This window comes from Canis lupus, chromosome 27 (assembly GCF_048164855.1).
Source record: "Canis lupus baileyi chromosome 27, mCanLup2.hap1, whole genome shotgun sequence".
In the NCBI taxonomy this organism is placed as follows: Eukaryota; Metazoa; Chordata; class Mammalia; order Carnivora; family Canidae; genus Canis; species Canis lupus.
In genome coordinates this window covers 30333752-30354994 of record NC_132864.1, presented here as the reverse complement: position 1 = coordinate 30354994, position 21243 = coordinate 30333752, and the positions used below count along the sequence as shown (strand labels likewise).

General features: G+C 44.1%; 1 protein-coding gene across 5 annotated transcripts in view; it reads right to left on the bottom strand.

Moving 5' to 3' along the window:
- OSBP2 (oxysterol binding protein 2) overlaps positions 1 to 21243 on the bottom strand; it is a 194947-nt gene that overhangs the window by 116787 nt on the left and 56917 nt on the right. The window contains exons 1-2 of one of the 5 annotated variants that reach the window (XM_072803249.1): positions 4570 to 4721; positions 181 to 317 (exon numbers count right to left, since the gene is read on the bottom strand). The exons of the other annotated variants lie outside the window; for them this stretch is intronic. Of the exons in view, the coding sequence (XP_072659350.1) occupies positions 181 to 280 (100 nt within the window). The 5' untranslated portion in view covers positions 281 to 317; positions 4570 to 4721. Of the gene's footprint in view, positions 1 to 180; positions 318 to 4569; positions 4722 to 21243 lie in introns of those variants that run through there. 5 annotated transcript variants of the gene reach the window in all.

Here is a 21243-nt window from a genome sequence, read left to right as displayed (position 1 = left end):
TCCTGGAGGGGACAGTAAGGAACCACTGGATGGAGGCTGGACATGGTCAGGGTAGAGTCTGCAGAAAAGGGGGCAGGATCCAAGAGGAGGCAGGATTTCTCCCTTACTAAACACATTCAGGTGCCCTCAGGTATGACCCTGCCTCCTCTGGCCACACCTGATGGGACCGGGACTGGGTACCTTCTACGAGCAGCTCTGGGACCTCTCGCCCAAGAATCTGAAACTGTGGCACAGAGACAGCAGCACAAAGGCCAGCACAGCCAGGGCAGGTCAGCCCCATCAGCAGAACAAGGTCATAGAAGAACACAGAAGCCCATCTGCAGAGGAAAAGAAAGCAGAGAGGAAACCAGGAGAGAACCAGAAATGGAAAAATCGGGAGCAGCTGCAGACACATTCTGTCCCTCCAGGACACACCCTGAGCATAACTCCCTACTTTTACAGTTTGAGTGGGTTTTCATTCCCTGTCACTAACTGACCCTGAATAGAAAACCATGACAAAATAATAATTGTAAAGAAAGAATTAGTAAACAAGTCCTATCTATAATAGTGTTTCCAGTGCAGTTAGAAGGCATCCCCACGTGCATAAGACCACTACATGCAGATCTATTGTCAACCAGGGATGTGGACTGAAGAGTCAGGGACAGTGGGTGGTGGTAATGACTGGCACCTGTCAGCTGTGCCTCATGGCTCCTTCTCTAGGTTGTTTTGTATTTTCTTATTGCGTTTGTTCTTGTTATTTATCCTTATAACCATCTTGTGATATAGCCATAATTCTTCCCTTTGATGGACTGAGAAACTGAGGTTTTGAAGTGCTCATGCAAAGTCACAAAGGGACTCAGAGCAAATCTAGGATTCCAAATTTTGCACCCTTTTTACTAAGCCACACTCCACCATGCAACAGACTCAGAAATTGCCTGGGAGTCCAGCAGAGCCCAGGCTTACAGGTCTATATCCTAGAATACTTAGCCTTGACCTTTCAAAGCTTATCTCCAAATCAAAGCTCAAACTGGCAAAATGAAGTGCGGGAGGATCCCTGGAAGATGTCCCAGCCTAGTGTGCCTTTAGGACTCGGTCACACATTCTGACCTGGTCCCCAGGGCCCTCTGCCTTGGAGCTAGTGACACAATGAGCCAACAGCCTCACCTATGTCAGAGCTTGGCACTCATGCCCACTGATACACAAGCAGGTTAATATCTAAACAGTAACAAAGTAAGGACACCTGGTGGCTCAGCAGTTGAGCAACTGTCTTTAGCTCAGGTTGTGATCCCAGGGTCCAAGGATCAAGTTCCTCATCAGGCTCCCTGCGAGGAGCCTGCTTCTTCCTCTGCCTATGTCTCTGCCTCTCTATCTCTGTGTCTCTCAAGAATAAATAAATAAAATCTTTTTAAAAAAATGGTAACAAAGCATAAGCCTTATGATTCTAATAATTAAAAAGTAAAGTGCTATTATGTCCTTTAGTTATGAAGAAAGCAATTAATAATCAAGGTAATTGCCCTGGCAGGAAAATGATGCTCAAACCATCTTAATGGTAAGATTGTATCAAATGTAGATGGTGACCATTTAGTCCACTTTTTTAGTCAATGACTCTGACCTTCTAATCCTCTTATAATGACCACCTCCCAATACTAACATCTTAGAATGCCTATTTTCTACTGAGATAAGGGACCATCTTTTGGCTGGCTCCAAGGCTTGGTGGGCAGGCAGAGGGTCCAAAGGGAAGAGCTGAAGTCAGAACAGACGCAGCCTGTCATCCTCACTGTGAAAATCCAATTCAATTTCTCTGAGAACTGAACATCAATCTCTTCAAATTCTGCACATACATTCAAACTTGCTGGTGACCCATTTACCCTGGGCCTCTTTCGGCTAGCACTGATTTATATGAGTCCCTCAGGGGTAAGCTGCTGCCATCTGTATGGGTCACAGGGTAACATCTAAATCCAAATTGTCAAAACCCCCTACAGAATAAATACCATTGCTGTGCTAAGTCCCCTTCTGGTGGCTCTTGCCTTTGCTACTTGAGAACTGACTCCAGCTCAAGCGCTGCTCTTTGCCCTGCAGGGCCTCCTGACAAGGCCAAACCAATGGGAGTCTCCACCTTTCCGCGTCCTCCTGAGCCTCGCCACACCTTGCTTCTTTGTGACAGGCCAGAATTTTCTACCAGCTGAAGGATGTTAACTTTCTCTTTGGTTTCTTCAAACTCTGAATAAAGCCCTGCCTTCTCAGCTGGAAGCACAGGTGTGCCCCCCTTCTTTAGCCACTGCATTCCTAGTTCTAGTTCTTAGACACCAGAGAGAGCACTGGTTCCCTTAAGTAAACCTCATTCCAAAGCACTCTACATTTTTTAGGTGTGATAACAGTATTTTGGTTATGTTAAATTTTTAAGAATGAATCTTTACTCCTCCTCTTCTTTTTTTTTTTAATCCTTACTCTTTTAAAGATACATCCTGAAATACAGACAAATGGAATTACATAAGGTCTGCAACTGGCTTCAAAAAGATGGGGAAAGAGGATAGAGGCATAGAGACAAGGTTGAGGTGATAACTGAGTGACAGCTATGTGTGGGTTCCTGAGACTCTCCTGCCCACTTCTCTTCTTGTCTTAAATTTTCTGTAACAACGAAAAGGCTTTAGAAAACCCCATCCCGGGGGTTTTGGAGCATCCCTGAGTCCAACTGTCCCACCTGACCTTTTCCTTGCATCCTTTTCCACTGGCACATGTTTACTAGCATCTACTACTCTCAAGGTTGAAGCTGCAGAGTTAAGTGGCCCCACTTGAAATGAGCCCTCAGGATGCTGTCCTGTCCTGCACAGTCCTGTCCTTTATCTTAGCAAAGTTCCCAAAGCTCCATTTCTCAAATTGGGCAGTGGTTTTTCTCTACTCCCCAAAACCAGAGTGGGCAGTCAGGGCCTCCCCTTCCTTGGCCACGTGGAAGGGAGTGAGCCCAGCTTCTTGTCCTAGCATCGTTGAGAGGATACCAACTCCCTCTGTTCTTCCCTCACTCCTACTGAATGAGACAGCCCTGGGATGGGTCAGGGCAGAGAAGAGTTTCAGGGAAAAGAAAGGCCGACCCATCCACATTTTGGAGGATCTGGGTGAGGTCAATCCTTCCACACCATAACTTGAGACAAAGAACCAAGGGCCAGGACACTACCTGCCTCCCATTTGGACCAGCAGCATAGAGAGCAGCACTGAGACCACTAGGGGATCCAGGCCCTAACACCTGGATGTGGGACACTGCCTCATCCAAAGAACTCCAAACCAGAAACTGATTTCTCTTCCAAATAGGCACAAATGTGTTGATTTGTTCAGAAGTCTGTGAGGCATTCTCAAGGAAGCCTGAATTCACAGCACAAGTGGGGAAGGAATGCCCACCTTGAGCTGCTGACCTATTAAGGACAATGGCTACCATCCCAGGGATTGGTAAATGTTCATCCTGGGGCCACCACAGAAACAAAGCTAATCCCTTCAGTCAGCAATACGCTTTACCACTATTGATTTCAATAACCAATAATTCACATTCCTGCTTCCATTCTCTCAGTTCAGGGAAGGACCATGAAGAGACTATGATGAGTAAAGGGTACAGAACTTCCAAGGTAGACACAATCCCCCCTGTCAGGTAGAGAAAAGGCTGCATCTATGCCTGGAAGACAGGTGACAAAAAATCGGATATGAATGTACCTGGTGTTCACCCTACACCGTCTCTTTTGTCTCTCTCTATCCAGTGCATTAAATAAGTATGTGGGAGTAAAATGGAATTAAATCCCCATTCAATGGAAACCATGACATTTGGAAACAGGGGAAGCAAGCCAGCTGTGGTAAAGAATCCAAAGAGTCTGAACAGATGACATTTCTTAAAATGAGATCCATGGGAGGCCAGCATGAGCCCTGTGTGTAATGCTTATTAAAAATGGGGGTTCCTAGGCACCACATAACCATCACGTCAGAATCTTGGTAGTCCTCCCCTAAGATTTTTAACGTGCTCATCCCAGGGGACTTCATGCCCACATGGAAGTTAAAGAAAAGTTATTCATGGTTTTGTGTGTGTGTTGTTTAATCAAGGCCAGTCAATATTTTACTAATTTAATAAGCTCACAAGAGATCTCATTACACCTTTGGGCCAGCTAAGCAGATGGGGGATCTTTCTCTTTGGGACTGAGGGATCTGAGAGCTAATAGCTGGAAAGTGGCTGCATTTTCCCTTTGTGCTGAGAAGGGCACAGCCCTGTCCCCGCCCAGCCTCTAGGGATTGAAGACAGAGGAAGTGGCCACAGAAGAATACACCATGGTTTAGTACTTGCAGGCATTCTCCAAACACTAAGGAACAACTCCCCTGCAACAAGTAGGAAACTGCATTTCAGGAAGTCATTCCTTCAAATGGGAAGAGAAGAGTGTTGAGTGGACCAAGGAGAGACCAGCATTTCTCTAAGCCACTTGCATCCCAAGGCACAAAGGCATCAGGTTTCCCAGGAGTTGTTTACAGAGCAGAACAAATCCACATTCCCCAGGAATTTATTTCTACCTTGGAGGACCACAGCCAACAGGGACAAAAGGAAAGCCCTTGAAGTCCTACCTTTTAGAGGATTTTCATTTTGGAGCAATTGGATGGCAGGCTGCCCAGATGTTCTTTAGGGTCAACCCCTAGGGCTACCAGCCAACCAAAAATCCCCTCACCCCTTGTTCAAATGCCAGCCTTGGTTGCTCTAAGGGCAGAATCTAGGCTGCCTAGGTTAATTCCAAGCATGGGGTTGTGATGTCAAAATAGGGATATGACATCAATGTGAGAGTAGGCTGGGGGAAGCAGGGCAGAAGAGATGAAGACTCTGAGGGGATGGATTAACCCTCTTGGAAGTAGGGTCAAGAGAGAGAGCTAGCTGGCTCTGTGTTCACTTCTTATAGCCTCCCAGACCCTGCTGGGACACAGGCTTGCAGATCTTCTGAAAATGATTCACAAGTACTGAGAGGTAAGTCACAAGGCAGCCCACAGGCCTGCTTCCTTAGACAATTTAGGAGCAAAGAAAGTGAACAACTATCCTCTAGCTCCCCCCTGTGTCAAGTGAAAAACTACTATTTTTGACTGGGAGGTTTAACTTTCGACCCTACCCAAGGAGTCAGGAGCATAACTTTCAAGTGGGTTGAGTGTCAAGATCTCCCAGGATACAGTTAAATCCAGATAGATAACAAGACAATCTTTACATCTGAATACATTTTGGTTTATGTCTCAACTATTATATGGGACATACTTACATTAAAATATTATTTGCTGTATACATGGAAGTTCAGATCAAACTGGTTGGCCTGTATTTTTATTTTTTATTTTATTTTATTTTTCTATTTATTTATGATAGTCACACAGAGAGAAAGAGAGAGGCAGAGACATAGGCAGAGGGAGAAGCAGGCTCCATGCACCGGGAGCCCTACGTGGGATTCGATCCCCGGTCTCCAGCATCGTGCCCTGGGCCAAAGGCAGGCGCCAAACCGCTGCGCCACCCAGGGATCCCCTGGCCTGTATTTTTATGTGCTAATTCTGGCACTCCTTCCTAAGGAGTACCCAGTACTGTTTTCATTCATTCAGATTTATCAGGACCTGGGAACCCGTATTATTTTAAAGCTGCCAAGGTGGCTATTATCAATGACTACAGTTAACTGTTCTTGAGCATTTGCCAATTCAAGTGCTAAATTCTTTTCATGCAATATTCAAGTTAATCCTCACAGCACCTCAAAGAGGTGGGTCTATTATTAAGCCCATTTTAGAGAAGAGAATGAGGCAAAAGACAGCAAGCAACTTGTCCAAGGTCATGTAGCTAATAAGTAAGGGAGCCTTGGTTTGAACCCAGCGAGCCTGGTTCCACGGACTTAGAAATCTTTGAATTGCAAGGATCCTGGGAGGCACATAATAAAAGCCTCCAATGGACTGACAACAGGGAATCTGAGGCTCTGGGAAGCCCATATTCACATTAACCACTAGCTAAGCCAAGTCACAGAGAAGCAACCATCTGGCCCACGCAGGGGGGGCTGGTTCAGGGAAGTTTCCAGAATGACCCTTTCCTTAAAGGAGAAGCAGACCTAAGGGGAAGCAGGGTGTGGGAAGAGGCTGGGTGCTAGGGGTTTGCAGGGAAGAGGTTCAGCATGTCTGGCAATAAGACAGTGCGCTGATGAGGAGTCAGGAAGCTGGGTAGATCTGGAGGGCAGGGGAGAGCCAAAGAAAGAATACAAGTCAAAATTGCATTTTGTTTTTAAATTAAATTTGTTTCGAATAACAAATTTTACTGCCTTCTATGCATTTTAACACATGTATAGATTCATAATACACCTCTACAACTAGGACATAACAGTTCCTTTACCCTTAAAACACTCCCTCATGCTATAACTTTGTATCACACCCTCCCTCCAGCTTTCCCCCCTGGCAATCACAAATCTGTCCTCCATCTCTACAGTTTTTGCCTTTCCCAGAACATTATATAGATGGGGTCATAGGACATCTTGAGAATGTCTTCTTTCACTTGGCATAATACCTCTGAGATTCATCCAAGTTGTTGTATGTATGGATAACTCATTCGTTGTTTTTTTTTTTTTTTTTTTTTTTACGATTTTTAAGTTCATTTACTCATGAGACAGAGAGAGAGAGAGAGAGGCAGAGACACAGGCAGAGGGAGAAGCAGGCTCCAAGCAGGGAGCCCGACGTGGGACTCGATCCCGGGTCTCCAGGATCATGCCCTGGGCCGAAGGCAGCCCTAAACCGCTGAGCCACCCAGGCTGCCCTCATTCGTTGTTATTGCTGAGTGGTATTCCATTGTGTTGTGGACCAGAGTCTGCTCAATTGGTTACCCACTGAAGGACATTTGGGTGGCTTCCAGTACTTTGCCATTAAAACCAGTGCTGCTCTGAACATTTGTGTACAGGCTGTTGTATGAACTTAAGCTTCCATTTCTCTAGGATAAATGTGCAAGGCTGTGACTGCTGGGTCATATGGTAATTGCATGTTTAGTATTGTAAAAAACTGCCAAACTATTTTCCAAGATAACTGTACCATTTTATATTCCCACCAGCAACATATAGGACAGATCCTTGCTAGCATTTGGTATTATCACTATTTTTTATTTCAGTTTTTCTAATAAATGTGTGGTAATATCTCATAATGATCTTAATTTCATTTCTCTAATAACTCATGGTAATGATCACCTTTTATGTGCTTATTTGCTGCCTGTATCTTCTTTTCAGTGAAATCTCTGGTTTTTTTTTTCCCATTTATATTTAGATTGTTTTTTTATTGGTGAGTTTTTGCACTTCATTGTATATTCTAGGTATAGTCCTCTCTTGGACAAGTAATTTGCAAATATTTTCTCCCAGTCTGTACTTTGTCTTTTCATCCTTTTTAAGATTTTATTTATTTATTCATGAGAGACACAAGGAGAGAGGCAGAGACACAGGTAGAGGGAGAAGCAGGCTCCCCACCAGAAGCCCAGTGTGGGATTCCATACCAGGATCCTGGCATCACGACTTGAGCCAAAGGCAGATGGTCAACCACTGAGCCACCCAGGAGTCCCTCTTTTCATCTTTTGATAGGGTCTTTTGCAATACAAAAGTTTTTAAATTTAAAGTGCAAGTCTTAATGTTTTCTTGAGTAGAGTGTGCTTCTCATGTTGTAAACATGTCTAAGAACTCTTCATCTCACCCCAGGTCCCAAAAGTATCCTATATGTACTCTAAAAGTTTTATAGTTTTACATTTAAATCCATGCCCCATCTTGAATTAATTTTTGTATACCATTTGATGCTTAGGTTGAGGCTTTTTTTTTTTTTTTTTTTTGCCTATGAATGTCCAATGATTCCAGCATCACTTGTTGAGGAGACTACCTTACCTGCACGAAATTGCTTTAGTAAAAAAAAAAAAAAAAAAGGAAATTGCTTTAGTACCTTTGTCAAAAAATCAATTTGGTGTATTTGTGTTTATTTCTGAGGTTTTAATTCTGTTAAATTGATTTATAGGTTTTTTTTCCTTCACCAACATCATGACATCATGTTGTCTTGATTACTCTTAGCTATACAGTAAGTCTTACCTCAGTAAACTGATTTCTTCCACTTTATTCTTTTTTTTCTTCCACTTTATTCTTTTTAAAAACTGCTTTAGCTTTCCATATAAAATTTAGATTAAGCTACAAGGTATCTTTCTAGGATGTTGACAGAAATTGTTTTAAGTATATAAATAAATTCAGGGAAAACTGACATCTTTATTGAGTCTCTCAGTCCATGGACATGGTATGTCTCTCCATTTCTTCAGGTCTTGAATTTCATCAGCATTTTGTAATTTTTAGCATACGGATTCTGTATACTAAATTTTGTTAGATTTATGCCTAATTATTTCATTTTGAGGAAGCAATTATAAGTGGTATTGTGTTTTAAATTTCTATTCCCACATTCCAATTATAGTTATATGTTGATTTTTATGTGTTGATCTTATATCCTACAACCCTCTTGAACTCACTTATTAGATCTATGCACTTTAGGGGGTTATTTGGTTTTTTTGTGTGTGGTTGGTTTAAATAATTCTTTACATTGTCCCAGGGTGCATAGATGGCTCAGTCAGTTAAGGATCCAAGTCTCAATTTCAGCTCTGATTATAATCTCAGGTTCATGAGATCGACCCCATGTTGGGCTCTGCACTCAGCAGGGAGTCTGCTTGAGATTCTTTCCCTCTCCCTCTACTCCTTCCCCCACTCACATGCATGCTCTCACAAATAAATAAATCGCTAAAAAAAAGAACTCCTTACATTGTCTGCAAACAATATATGCAGTGTATATTCAATCTATATACACAATGTATATTCTATTGAATATACAACCTGCTAGTCTATAGCCTGACTTTTTAGTCTCTTTGCAGTGTCTTTTGCAGAGTAAGAGTTTCACATTTTTAACTTAGTATTTTTTTAAAGATTTTTATTTATTTATTCATGAGAGACACACAGAGAGAGAGGCAGAGACACAGGCAGAGGGAGAAGGAGAAGCAGGCTCCATGCAGGGAGCCCGACGTGGGACTCGATCCCGGGTCTCCAGGATCAGGCCCTGGGCCGAAGGCAGGCGCTAAACCGTTGAGCCACCCGGGCTGCCCATGTTTCACATTTTTGATGAAGTTCAATTTATCAGTTTTTTTCTTTTATGTATTATGGTTTTGATGTCATGTTTAAGAACTCTTTGCTTAATCTTAGGTCACAAAAGTTTTCCCTTATGTTTTCTTCTAAAAGTGTTATAATTTTGTGTTTAGATCAAGATACTTTTTTAACATATAAATGTTCACTTGTTCCAACATTGCTTGTTGAAAAGACGATCTTTTCTCAATTGAATTGCTTTTGTACCTTTGTCAAAATCCTACTGACTGTTTTGTGTAGGTCCATTTTTGGATTATTCTGTTTCATTAATATGTGTGTCTGTCTCTTTGCTAATACAATACTATCTTCATTACAGTTTCTTTATAATAAGTCTTAACATTGGGTAGTTACTCCAACTTTATTTTTCAAAATTGTTTTAGCTATTCTGGTTCTTATTTCTTTCCATATAAATTTGCAATAAGCTTGTCTACACTGAAAAAAATGTCTTGCTAAAGGATTTTTATTGGAATTGCATTAAATCCATTAATTTGGAGAAAACTGACATCTTTACTCTGTTGAATCTTCTGATCCATGAACATTGTCTTTCTATTCATTTTGGTCTTTTATCTGCATTTTATAGTTTTCAGTATACAGATATTATATATGTTTTGTGATATTTACACCTAAGTATTTCATGGGGGTGCATTATAATTATTTTTTAAAATTTTAGTTTTTAAAGGCTCACTGTTAGGACATAGAAATATGATTGGCCTTTGTGTATTGATCTTGTATACTGTAACTTTGTTAACCTCACTTATTCTGAGAGTATTGTTTTAGATTTCTTAAGGTCCTCTACATAGCCATCTTGTCATTTGCAAATAGGGATAGTTTTTGTTTCTTCCTTTCTAATATGAATGTCTTTGGTTCCTTTTTCTTGCTTTATTATACTGGCTAGGACTTCCTTCCAGTATGAGTATAAACATGAGTTGTGAGAATGGACATCCTTGCCTTGTTAATGATCTAGGAGTCTTTCACCACTAAAATTCCTCTTAATCAGGTGACAAAATTCCTTTACTTGGAAGAACTCCCAATTTGCTGAATGTTTTTGCCATGAATGATACTGAATTTTTTCAAGTGCTTTTTCCTGCATCAATTGACATGATCATGTAATTTTTTAGACCATTAATATGGTGACTCCACTGATTGATTTTCAAATATAGAACCTATATTGTGCAGCTAGTATGAATCCCACTCTATCATGGTATATTATTCTACATATATATTGCTACTTACATATTATTCTATTTAAATATTGCTACAATACACTAGGACTTTTTCATCTATGTTCATGAGAAATATTGATCTGAAGTTTTTTTCTTGAAGTCTTTGTCCCATTTGATATCAGGATAATGCACTGGGAAGTGTTTCCTCCTTTTCTATTTTCTGGAAGAGGTTGTGAGCAAATGGTGTTAATTACTTTTTCAAATGCTTGATAGAATTCACCAGTGAAAGCACCTGAGTCTGAATATTTGTTCTTTTTTTTGAAAGGTTTTACTTTTTTTTTTTTTTAATTTTTATTTATTTATGGTAGTCACACAGAGAGAGAGAGAGGCAGAGACATAGGCAGAGGGAGAGGGAGAAGCAGGCTCCATGCACTGGGAGCCCGACGTGGGATTCGATCCCGGGTCTCCAGCATCGCGCCCTGGGCCAAAGGCAGGCGCTAAACCGCTGCGCCACCCAGGGATCCCTTTTGAAAGGTTTTAAACTATGAATGCGTTTTTTCAATGTCATTAGATTATTCAGGTTATATACTTGATCTTAGGTGCATTTTGAAGTTTATGATTTTTGAAGAATCAGCTTATTTCATCAAGGTTGTCAGAATTGTGGGTAAAGTTATTTGTAGTATTCCTTATTATTTTATGTCTGTGGAATCTATACTGCTAATTGCTTCTTTCATTCCTGTCTGTGAGCACTTTGATATTTTCATTTTAGCAGGCAGTTGACTTAGGTTCACTTTAGCAGGCAGTTGGGTTCAAGCCACAAGTTCTGACCAAACTTCTCCTAGTGATGGCTCCATTATCAGTTTCTCTTTCAATGCCTTTGCTATTTTAATCTCTCCCTCATCTGTGCCAGTTAGTGGCCACTGGAACTTTGATGTTCATGTGGCTTTTAGTTCAGTTTTCCAAGTATGCAGTTTAGGATCTGATTCATGCACATGTAGTTTGGATGTGAACCTTGAAGTTCATAAACAACTTTACAGGGTCACTTTCCCAAGCTCCTCTCTGTGATATCTCAGTATTTTCCAATTCCCAAGGGCTCCTTCTTTCTGCCCTCTGGCCCAAGACTGGGGCTTTATTTATTTATTTCCACTGCCCATTTCCCATCACTGCACCCACATCTGAAGCCAAGTGGATGGGAGGAGAAAGAGAAGAATGCAACAGGGATTCTCACTCACCCTCTTGGGACCACAACTCTTTCTCCTGGAGGGGAGAGTTTACCTCAAAGCTTTGGGCACCTGCAGCCCCCCTGCTGCCACTCTTAGTGCCAGGAGAACTTTCCTGCTCCTTTGGCCTGAACAAGAGGGCTTATTCTGGAACTCTCTCCGTCTGCTCACTCATGGGTATCCCCCAAGTCCAGACTGGAAAATACTGGAAGGAAAAAAAGTTATAAACTTACCACCTGTTCACTGTGGTGAACACTCAAATTATGGTCTTCTCCAATATGCTTGTGGCTACTTAATTTCCAACGTGCTTAAGTAGCTGCCCTATGCATTCTGTTCACGGTTTCTAGCTGCACAGTGAACTTTTCACTTCATCCTACTGAGAACAGGAATCAAGCTGAAATGCATTTTAGCAGACTCACTCTGGCTGTTGGAGTCTCTATTGGAAGAGTCTGGAGTTCAGAACCTAAGAGGCCAGGTGGCTGAACCAAGGTGGAGGCCATGCAGATGAAGGGCAGCAGGCAGATGCAAAACTGTTCAGGGCTGGCACTCACAGGATCTTAGGACAGCTGAATGTGAGAGGTGAAGTAGGGCAGGAGTAAACAGGACACTCGGGTTTACTACTGGTCCGACTTCCAGGTCTGGAAGGTAACCCAAAGACTGTGATGAGGGCAGTCTCAAGGCAGTGGGTAGTGGGTCAGATGGAGCAGTGGGGAAAAGCCAGGAGAGAAGCTGAGGCTACAGGAAAGAAAGAATAGTAATGGAACCAGGTCCCACCGGAGTCACACAGGGGTGGATGCAGGGAGGTCGCTAAGTTTGATGGTAGAGAGCTGAGGTGGTGTGGAAGGTGGACTTTTTTGCTCTATGGAATGGGAAGGAGACAAGGTCTTTTGCTGGGGTAGCGAGGACATACAGAGTGGCAAGGACTTCAAGAGCCACTGAAAGATAGGAAAGGAAGCTGTCAGGGGACCCACACTGGGGAGGCACTGATAAAGGCCCCACAGAAGCCCTGGGTTTAAGGGTATGCTGATCTATGTGGTAGGGAGGGGTTACTCCCAAAGCTGGCTGTGTGGTATATGTACCTTGGCTCAGTGAAGGGGCCCTATTACTCCTGCCTGAAGACAGAATGTGCAGAACTGAAGGGTCATCACCAAAAGAGCAATAGCTTCACTGCTGTCAACTTGAGCAGCCACCACACCCCAGTTGCTGAGCTGAGCAGTCTATAATATTTAATTTATTCCTCTTGACAACCTTATGTGGTCTTTATCAATAGACATGCTTTTAGGGTAAGGAAACAGAGGCACAGAGTGGTCAAGCAACTTTGCCAAAGTTACCCAGCTAGGAAATGGCACAGCTGGAAAGGAAAAGCCCAGGACTGTCTGGTTTCCAGGCTGCTCCATGGTTTGCCAAAGGATGTGTGGGTGTGATGGAAGCTAGACAATCAGGCGAGGGAGGAAGACCCCTCTCAGTAGGGACTGAGGGACAGATCCTGGGGCAGGCCAAGCAAGAGAGAATAGGAAAGAAGGCAGCTGTTAGAGGAAGAGCCAGAGGTCCAGAAGGGTACTGAGAGGGTAGCTGATGTGGCAGCCAAAAAGAGGTCAGACTCCGACTTCAAATTACTGAGCCTGAGCCCCAGGGTGCAGAGGTAGCCATGTATAGGAGGCAGACAGGATCTGTGGAATCAGGGCACAGCTAACGGTGCAAGGGTATGTCAACCAGAAGACAAGGCCCAGGAACTTAAGGACAAGTTCCTTGGCCGAGGGCCCGGGTAGACCTGGGGCTGAGATGGCGGGGAGCAATCCCAATAGGAATATCAAAATGCCAAGATTTGGTTGAACGAGTGGCACAGGGAGGCAAATGCTGGAGGTGGGCATGACCCTGGCCTTGGTCACTTGCTCCTCTCAGAGCAGGGGGCTGTCCAGATGTAAATTCATTCTCTTGATTGTGTTCTTCTCCCCAAAGGTACCACATTCTGATGACCCTACACGGACCTTTTTAAAAAGACAAGTGAGTGAGCAAAGGCACATATGCAAACCAGCCCTCACAGGTCCAGCACATCCTCAGAAGGGCCTTGATCCAGCCACCAGATGGCAGCTGCAGACACCAGATAAAGCCTTCCATTGTCAAGAGAGGCCCACATTTCAGAAGCTACTGAAAGTGTAAATCAGCCAGTCCTGGGATTGCCTGGCTCCTCATCAGAATACCAGAAGAGGGATCCCTGGGTGGCGCAGCGGTTTGGCGCCTGCCTTTGGCCCAGGGCGCGATCCTGGAGACCCCGGATCGAATCCCACGTCGGGCTCCCAGTGCATGGAGCCTGCTTCTCCCTCTGCCTGTGTCTCTGCCTCTCTCTCTTTGTGGCTATCATAAATAAATTTAAAAAAAAATTAAAAAAAAAAAAAGAATACCAGAAGACTTCATGCTGTTCCTCACACAGATTCTTCTAATAATACAAGAGAAAAATCTTATAAATCTGAGATGAAGGAAGACTGTCCTGGAAGGCTGGTGAGCTCTGCTCTCTCTTGTGACACAGGTCCCTGCCCATTTCCAGCCCCACTGGAAGGTCGCCTGATCAGTTGCCCAAGACTTGACCTGACTTGACCTCCTAGAGCTCTCTGTGCTCACTGCTCTTAGGTTCCCCAGGCCTGGCATGCTGCCTGAGGCAGAAAGCATGACCATTCAGTAGCTGTGGCTTGCGTATGTGTAGACATTGTCTCCAGCGTTCCACGGCAGCAGGGCAGAGGCCCAAGGGAGGACACAAGCAGGATGATTGCAGCTTGGGGTTTGGCAGGTGGATGTGCTAAAAGGTCAAGAGGCCAAGAAGGGCCTGGCAAGGTAGGGGCTGCACAGGGGATCCATGGGAAAGGCTGCATAGTGGGAAGTTTGGGTGGACAGAAGAAAGCGAAGGACAGGATCTTTGGGAGCTTGAAGACACATATGGGGATGATCAGTGATAGGGAGCAAGATGTGGCAACATGTCAATGGAAGGCTTTGTAGAGGTAGGAAGGGGGAGAGGGGACAGCCCTAGAATGTGGCCAAAGACGATGCCAGAACTTGCTCCAGGCTGGACAGGTCATCTATGCCCTTCTCCTGACCCCACCTTCAGTGAAGTTGCAGGAGGTGAGAGGTGAGGAGCAGGAGCGTTGAAGAGCAGCTTCTGGTAAAGGAATCAGCTATACCAGGGCAGGTACACACCAGAGACAAGCTTCCTCCAAGAAAGATCAAAGGACAGGGGAGGGGGGCACAAGGCTTGCCACAAACAGGGCGGGGTGTGAGTGAGGAACATAGGGTGAAAGTTAGGGAGGGAGGGGCCTTTGGCCAAGAGGAGAAAGAGAGGACAGTGGCTGAGGATAGTAGGGACAGGTTGGTTCCTGTCTTCCTAAGAAGCAGTAAGGACGATAAATAAGGAAAAGAGAACCTCGTTTAAAACAAACCAACAGGGGATCCCTGGGTGGCTCAGTGGTTTAGCGCCTGCCTTCGGCCCAGGGCTGATCCTGGAGTCCCAGGATCGAGTCCCACATCAGGCTCCTTGCATGGAGCCTGCTTCTCCCTCTGCCTGTGTCTCTGCCTCTCTCTCCCTGTGTCTCTCATGAATAAATAAATAAAATCTTTAAAAATAAATAAATAAATAAATAAATAAATAAATAAATCCAACACTAGTAATATACTATATGTTAATTAACCGAATTTAAATAAAAGAAAACTTAAAAGAAAATAAACCAAAATAAAACAAACCAACAAAACCAAGGTAGTTGCCAAAATGAGCACTGTGCTCATCACCATAAAGTGGACATGGAAGGCAAGAGCACCTCTGGGTCCTGTGGATCAGGTACACATGGCAGCTGCATGCAGACCCCAGGCTTTCCCAAACTACCAGGGAAGCCAGCCCCAGACCTAGTGAGAACTGGTCCCGCAGGGCCTTGGCTTGCTGACCTCATCCCTGGAGGCATCTTTAGAAGTTAGGGTCAGCTTTGGGGCCTAACTCCCTAGAGCACAGCAGGCCAAAGGGATGAGGTACAGCAGCTGGAAGGCCAGGACCCAGTGAGAAAGCAGAGGCAAGAGAAGTGAGCCATGTGGCCTGGAGTGAGTGAGGGGCAGTGGTCAGAGTACGCCCTCACAGTGGACTCCACATCTGTGCTCTCTCATGTTCTTGGTTCAGATTGGTCATTTTGATTGTGGCTGCCCGGTAATACTTCCTTCCCTTGTTCCCTGTGGAAGGCCTCTCAACCTGCCCCAGCTGATAGGGATGCTCAGCCTGACCCTTCCTCCTATAACCTGTGCCTCCTCCTTGTGGGAGTACTGGCCTGGGCTGGGGTGCCACTGGGTCCAATGGCAGCTCTCTTTTCCAGAAACAGGTTCTGGGACAGGTGTCCCCATGTTCTTGGCCTCTTACTCTACCTCACTTCTCCCTCTAAAGGGTAAGGTGCATCCAGGCTGCCTACTCTCCACCTCAACCAGAGAGCCCCTCCAAGGCTGAGTCCAAGCCTGTGCCTGTTCATCTCTTGAGTTACCCACACATGGCTCAGTCCCCAGGACACAAAAGGATGCCCACCAGAGCCCTTTGTGACATATACATGCACTTTAGCATATAAGGAACATTTTGGCTTCAAGCGATGTCCCATTATTGTACTGCTTGCTTGCTTTCACAGACAGAAAAGAAGCCTAGTGTCAACAATAAAAAGCAACCATAAACAGAGGGAGCAAAAACAACATCTAGGGAGTTTGAACATCCTCCCCCCCCCCCACGATGCCCCCGTGCACTTGGAGAAGTCTGCCCAATTTTTGGCTAAAGTTCATTTCTTTAGTGATTATTCACAAAAAGGTTAAAAGAAAAGTCTTTCTCCCCATGTAGCAGAAAGATTTGACAACTGTGTCAATGTCATTTGTATCTCTCAGAGCTTGATTGTGACATAACAGGTATAACAAATAAGGATAAGTAAACTCAAACAAGGAACCCCAAATCTGCACCCCAAATACATAGGTAAGAGGGAATCTGAGAGTCTTCACTAAGCAAAACAAAGGGAATACAAATTGACTAGAGAAAAGACCATGGGATTACAGGGCATTTGACAGGACATCATGCTTCACTGCTTTCAAATCCTTATAATTTGAAATATGTCTCAGCAAGCAATTTGCTTCCCTCTGAAGAGGTGCAGGCAAATCAGCCCTTCCCGGAGAAGAGCCCAATGGCAGCTGTTAAGCAAACCCCTTCTCGAAGGGCTCCAAATAACTGAAGTGCTCAAACCATCTGATGCAAGGTCCTTGGGCAGAAAGTAGGCCATTCTGCTGTATGCGGGCTTCTGCTGCTGACCAAAGGTGCTTAGGTATCCTGGGACGGGCAGGTGGCTTCTGTGCTCTGGCTGCTGAATCAGTCAGCCCTTCTGGCTACTGTCCTCCCTTCAGGAGACTTGTACCCCCAGCCAGATGGAGGCCCTAGCCCCAGATCTTGCCAAGGCCATCCCTACCTGACTGATTTCAAACCTCCCCTTGGTAACCACTGGACTGTGAGATGATACAGCCTGAATACACACTGTCCCCAGCCACAGAGAACCCCCACAGTCCCTGAACACAACCATTCCTTTGCTCCAGCCATTCCCATTCCCACTGTCTGGATAGTCTTCCTTCTTTCTTTCTCCTCTCACCTCCATCTCCACATTTCAAACTCTTCTCTGTCCTTCAAAATCCAGCTCAGGTCTCAGCTCCTATAAGTAGCCTTCCCTGACATTGTTCCTCTCTCCCACCTACCCCAGTGGTGACAGCCTCCCCTGCAAATCACTCTAACCTCCATGGGAGCTGTCACGCCTCGTTCATCAAGTTTGAGTTCATGTAGGACTGTGCCATTTGAATGATGTTTGTTTCCTCTGAAAGGTTAATATATAACGGTGCATACCGTGCAGAGGTCTACCAGGGGTTATTTTTTGTATAACAAAAATTACTGTGGCCTGGAAATAGGTGGTTCCTTCTTTTTTATGTGAAATTTTTAATTCTTTCATTCTTTATTATTTATTCATTTGAGAGAGAGAAAGAGTGTGTGCATGCACAAGCTGGGGGTTAGGGGAGAGGGAGAGGAAGAAGCAGACTCTCCCCTGAGCAGAGAGCCCAATGTAGAGTTTGATCCCAGGACCTTGAGATCATGACCTCAGCCAAAGGCAGAAGCTTAATGAACTGAGCCATCCGGGTGCTCCAAATATAAAACTGAAAAACTCAAAAGGCCAAGTTTCAGGTACCCAAGAGGTTGGTTATTTCTGTAGAGAGCAGATATGTGCTGCTGAGGGTTGGGCTCCAGAGTGTGTCCAGGTCCCAGGCTTTGCAGAAGATCCAGAGCTGGGGCACGGCTGGCGGAAGGGCCACTGTCCCAGCACTCAGCACTGTGGGACACAGACACTCCTTCAGGAGGTGCAGGCACACCCTCAAGATGATCATGACTTGTCCCTCTGCACCCACCAGCAGCACGTCCGCAGGCAGAGGGGAGGGCAGCTGCCTTCCAGGAGATGCAGCCTGCTGGAGCTACTGTGCCACATTTCAGAGAACCCCATGTTGTTGGAGGTAGGTCATTTTAAGACCGTGAAAGCTTTTCAAACACCCTGGGTGCTTGACCTTCTGCAGATGATTCTGTCATTTTATCCGCTACCAGCTGTGGGTAGGATGATTTACGGGTGCTGGGGCACACTCCCTGACCAGAGTGCTGAGATGAACGCAATTGGTCGCATCCATAGCACCACACGTTTCCCATATGTTATCATGTAATCCTCTTGGTGGCTGTGCAGGAGTGCTGAAGATGAGAAATCTGGGACTCAGAAAGATTAACTGGTTTGACTAAGGCTCTAGAGCTAGACGGGAGCTCAGGGAGAAGCTTTGCCAAAAAAAAAAAAAAGAAGAAGAAGAAGAAGAAGCTTTGCCAACCATCCACTTTACAGATAAAGAGATCGAGGTCCCAAGAGAAACAATCATTTGCCCAAGGTCAAATCTGACCCTCCTTGGCTCAGCATCCTGTCCATAGTGCCAGAGAACATTTTACCAAATTTGGAAAGTGAATGGCAAAAGAAACACAAAGTTAGCCCAGAAGGACAAAGATGAAGTCTTGAAGAACCTTTGGGACCCCCACCCCCAGCCCAGCTCTCTGCTGGAACCTCTCATCATGTCCCTGACCACCCTCCTCTCTTTTGTAACAAATGCTGGTTTGTTTCTCAGATTAAGCAGAAACTGGTCTCACCCCTTCTACCACTGGTTCTGCTGTGCCTCCCAGTGCCACACACACAAACACACACATACACACAAAAAGAAAAAAAAAAAAACCAAAGCAAAGAACAGATCTGCATTCTCATTCACATGCTCTGATCCTTCAAACTTGCAATATGAGTAGGCTCTCCCTGGCCTTCCTTTCTACATGTCATTACATGTCATGAGTCCTTTCATCTGCTCCAGTGGTGACAGGTACAGAGAAACCACGACACCCCAATCCTCCTCTCCAGGGACAGTCCTAGCACTGACAAGGGTGTCCTGCCTGCTGTGCACACTGGCCCCACAACAAACCCTCACTGGGAACTGACCCCAATGCCAAACCTAGGTCTGGGCCCTGAAGTCACCATGGAAATAATACAGGATCGCTCTGCCCCGGAGGAAATAAGGTTTTATGGAAGAGATGGACAATAAGTAACTAAACAAGCCAGTCAACTAATGATGGCAGACTGCAGGGAAGAAAAAAAAAAAGGATACTACCATGGATCTGTCTTAGGAGAAAGGACCAACTTAAAACACTCTGAAGGGTCATTAAGCTGAGACCTGAAGGATGAGAGCCAGGCAGGCAGAGAGTAAGAGCAGGAGGTTTCTAGGCAGAGAGGAGAGGCCAGTGAGCACAAAGGTCCTGGGGCAGGAGCTGAATATAGTGAGCAGGGAGAGAGTGAGGGAAGAAAACCATATAGACTGTCAGGCAGGGTAAGGAGCTCGGACTTTACCCTGAGAACACCGACAAGCCACCTGAGATTACTTTGCATATGTGTGTGTAAGTGTAGCAAAATACACATAAAATTTAACATTTTAACCATTTTAAGTATATAATTTAGTGATAGTACATTCAAATGTTATGCAACCATCTCCTCTAGCTCCACAACATTTTCATCACCCAAAAAGAAACCCTGTACCCGCTAAGCAGACACTTCTCATCCCGTCTCCAGCTACTGGCAACCACTACTCAGCTCTCTATCTCTCTGGATTTGCCTATTTTAGACATTTCCTATACACAGAATCATAAAATATGTGGCCTCCTGTATCTGGCTTCTTCTACTTAATGTGTTTTCAAGGTTCATCCATGTTGTAGCATGTATCAGTACTTCCATTCCTTTTCGTTGCTCAGTAATATGCTGTTGTATGGATACACTACATCTGTTCATCCATTCATCTGATGATGGACATTTGAGCTATGCTCACCTTTTGGCTCTTGTGGATAGTGGATACTATGAATATTTATGTACAAGTGTTTGTTTGAACATCTGTTATCAATTCTTTGGGGTATATGCCCAGGAGTGAAATTGCTAGGGTCATATGAGTGGTCATATTTTTAACTTAGTGAGAAATTACTAAGACATTTTCCACGGTGGCTGCACCATTTTACACTCTTACTGGCAATGTTTGAGGGTTCTAATCTTCTATGTCCCTGTCAATGCTTACTTTCCATTGTTGCTGGGTTTTGGTCTTTGTTTTGATAATATCCATCCTAATGGGTGTGAAGTTTTATCTCATGTTCTGTCATTTTCTTAATGACTAACAATGTTGATTATCTTTCATGTGTTTATTAGCCATTTGTAAATCTTTGAAGAGATGTCTATTCAAGTACTCTGTCCATTAATATCATGCATTCTAGACTCATCAAAAACATGTCTTACAAATATTCTCTCCAATTCTGTGGGTTGTCTTTTCCCTTTCTTTTTTTTTTAATGAATTTTTAAAAGACTTTATTTATTTATTTATTTATTTATTTATTTATTTATTTATTTATTTATTTTGAGAGATATAGAGAAAGAGAGAGAGAAAGAAAGAGAGAGAGGCAGAGACACAGGCAGAGGGAGAAGCAGGCTCCAAGCAGGGAGCCCAACGTGGGACTCAATCCCAAGTCTCCAGGATCATGCCCTGGGCTGAAGGCAGTGCTAAACCGCTGAGCCACCAGGGCTGCCTTCCCTTTCTTTCTTTCTTTCTTTTTTTTTTTTTTTTAAGATTTTATTCATTTATTCATGAGAGACATGCAGAGAGAGGCAGAGACATAGGCAGAGGGAGAAGCAGGCTCCCTCTGGGGAACCCAATGCATCAGGGTATTGAACCCGATGGGACTCAATACCAGGACCCCAGGATCACAACCTGAGTAGAAGGCAGATAGATGCTCAAACATTGAGCCACCCAGATACCCCATCTTTTCCCTTTCTCAATAAGCATCCTTAGATGCACAAAAGTTTTAAATTTCAATAAAGTAATTTACATATATATATATATATATATATATATATATTGTCTTTGGCTGCTTGTGTTTTTGGTGTTATATCTAAAAAACCATTGCCAAACCCAAGGTCACAAAGATTTACTCCTTTTTTTCCCCCTTAAAGTATTATGGTTTTAACCCTTATATTTTTAGGTCTTTAATGCATTTGAGTTTTTGTACATGGTGTGAGGTAGAAGTCCAACTTCATTCTTTTATATGTGAACACCCAGTCATCTCAGCATCATTTGTCGAAGAGA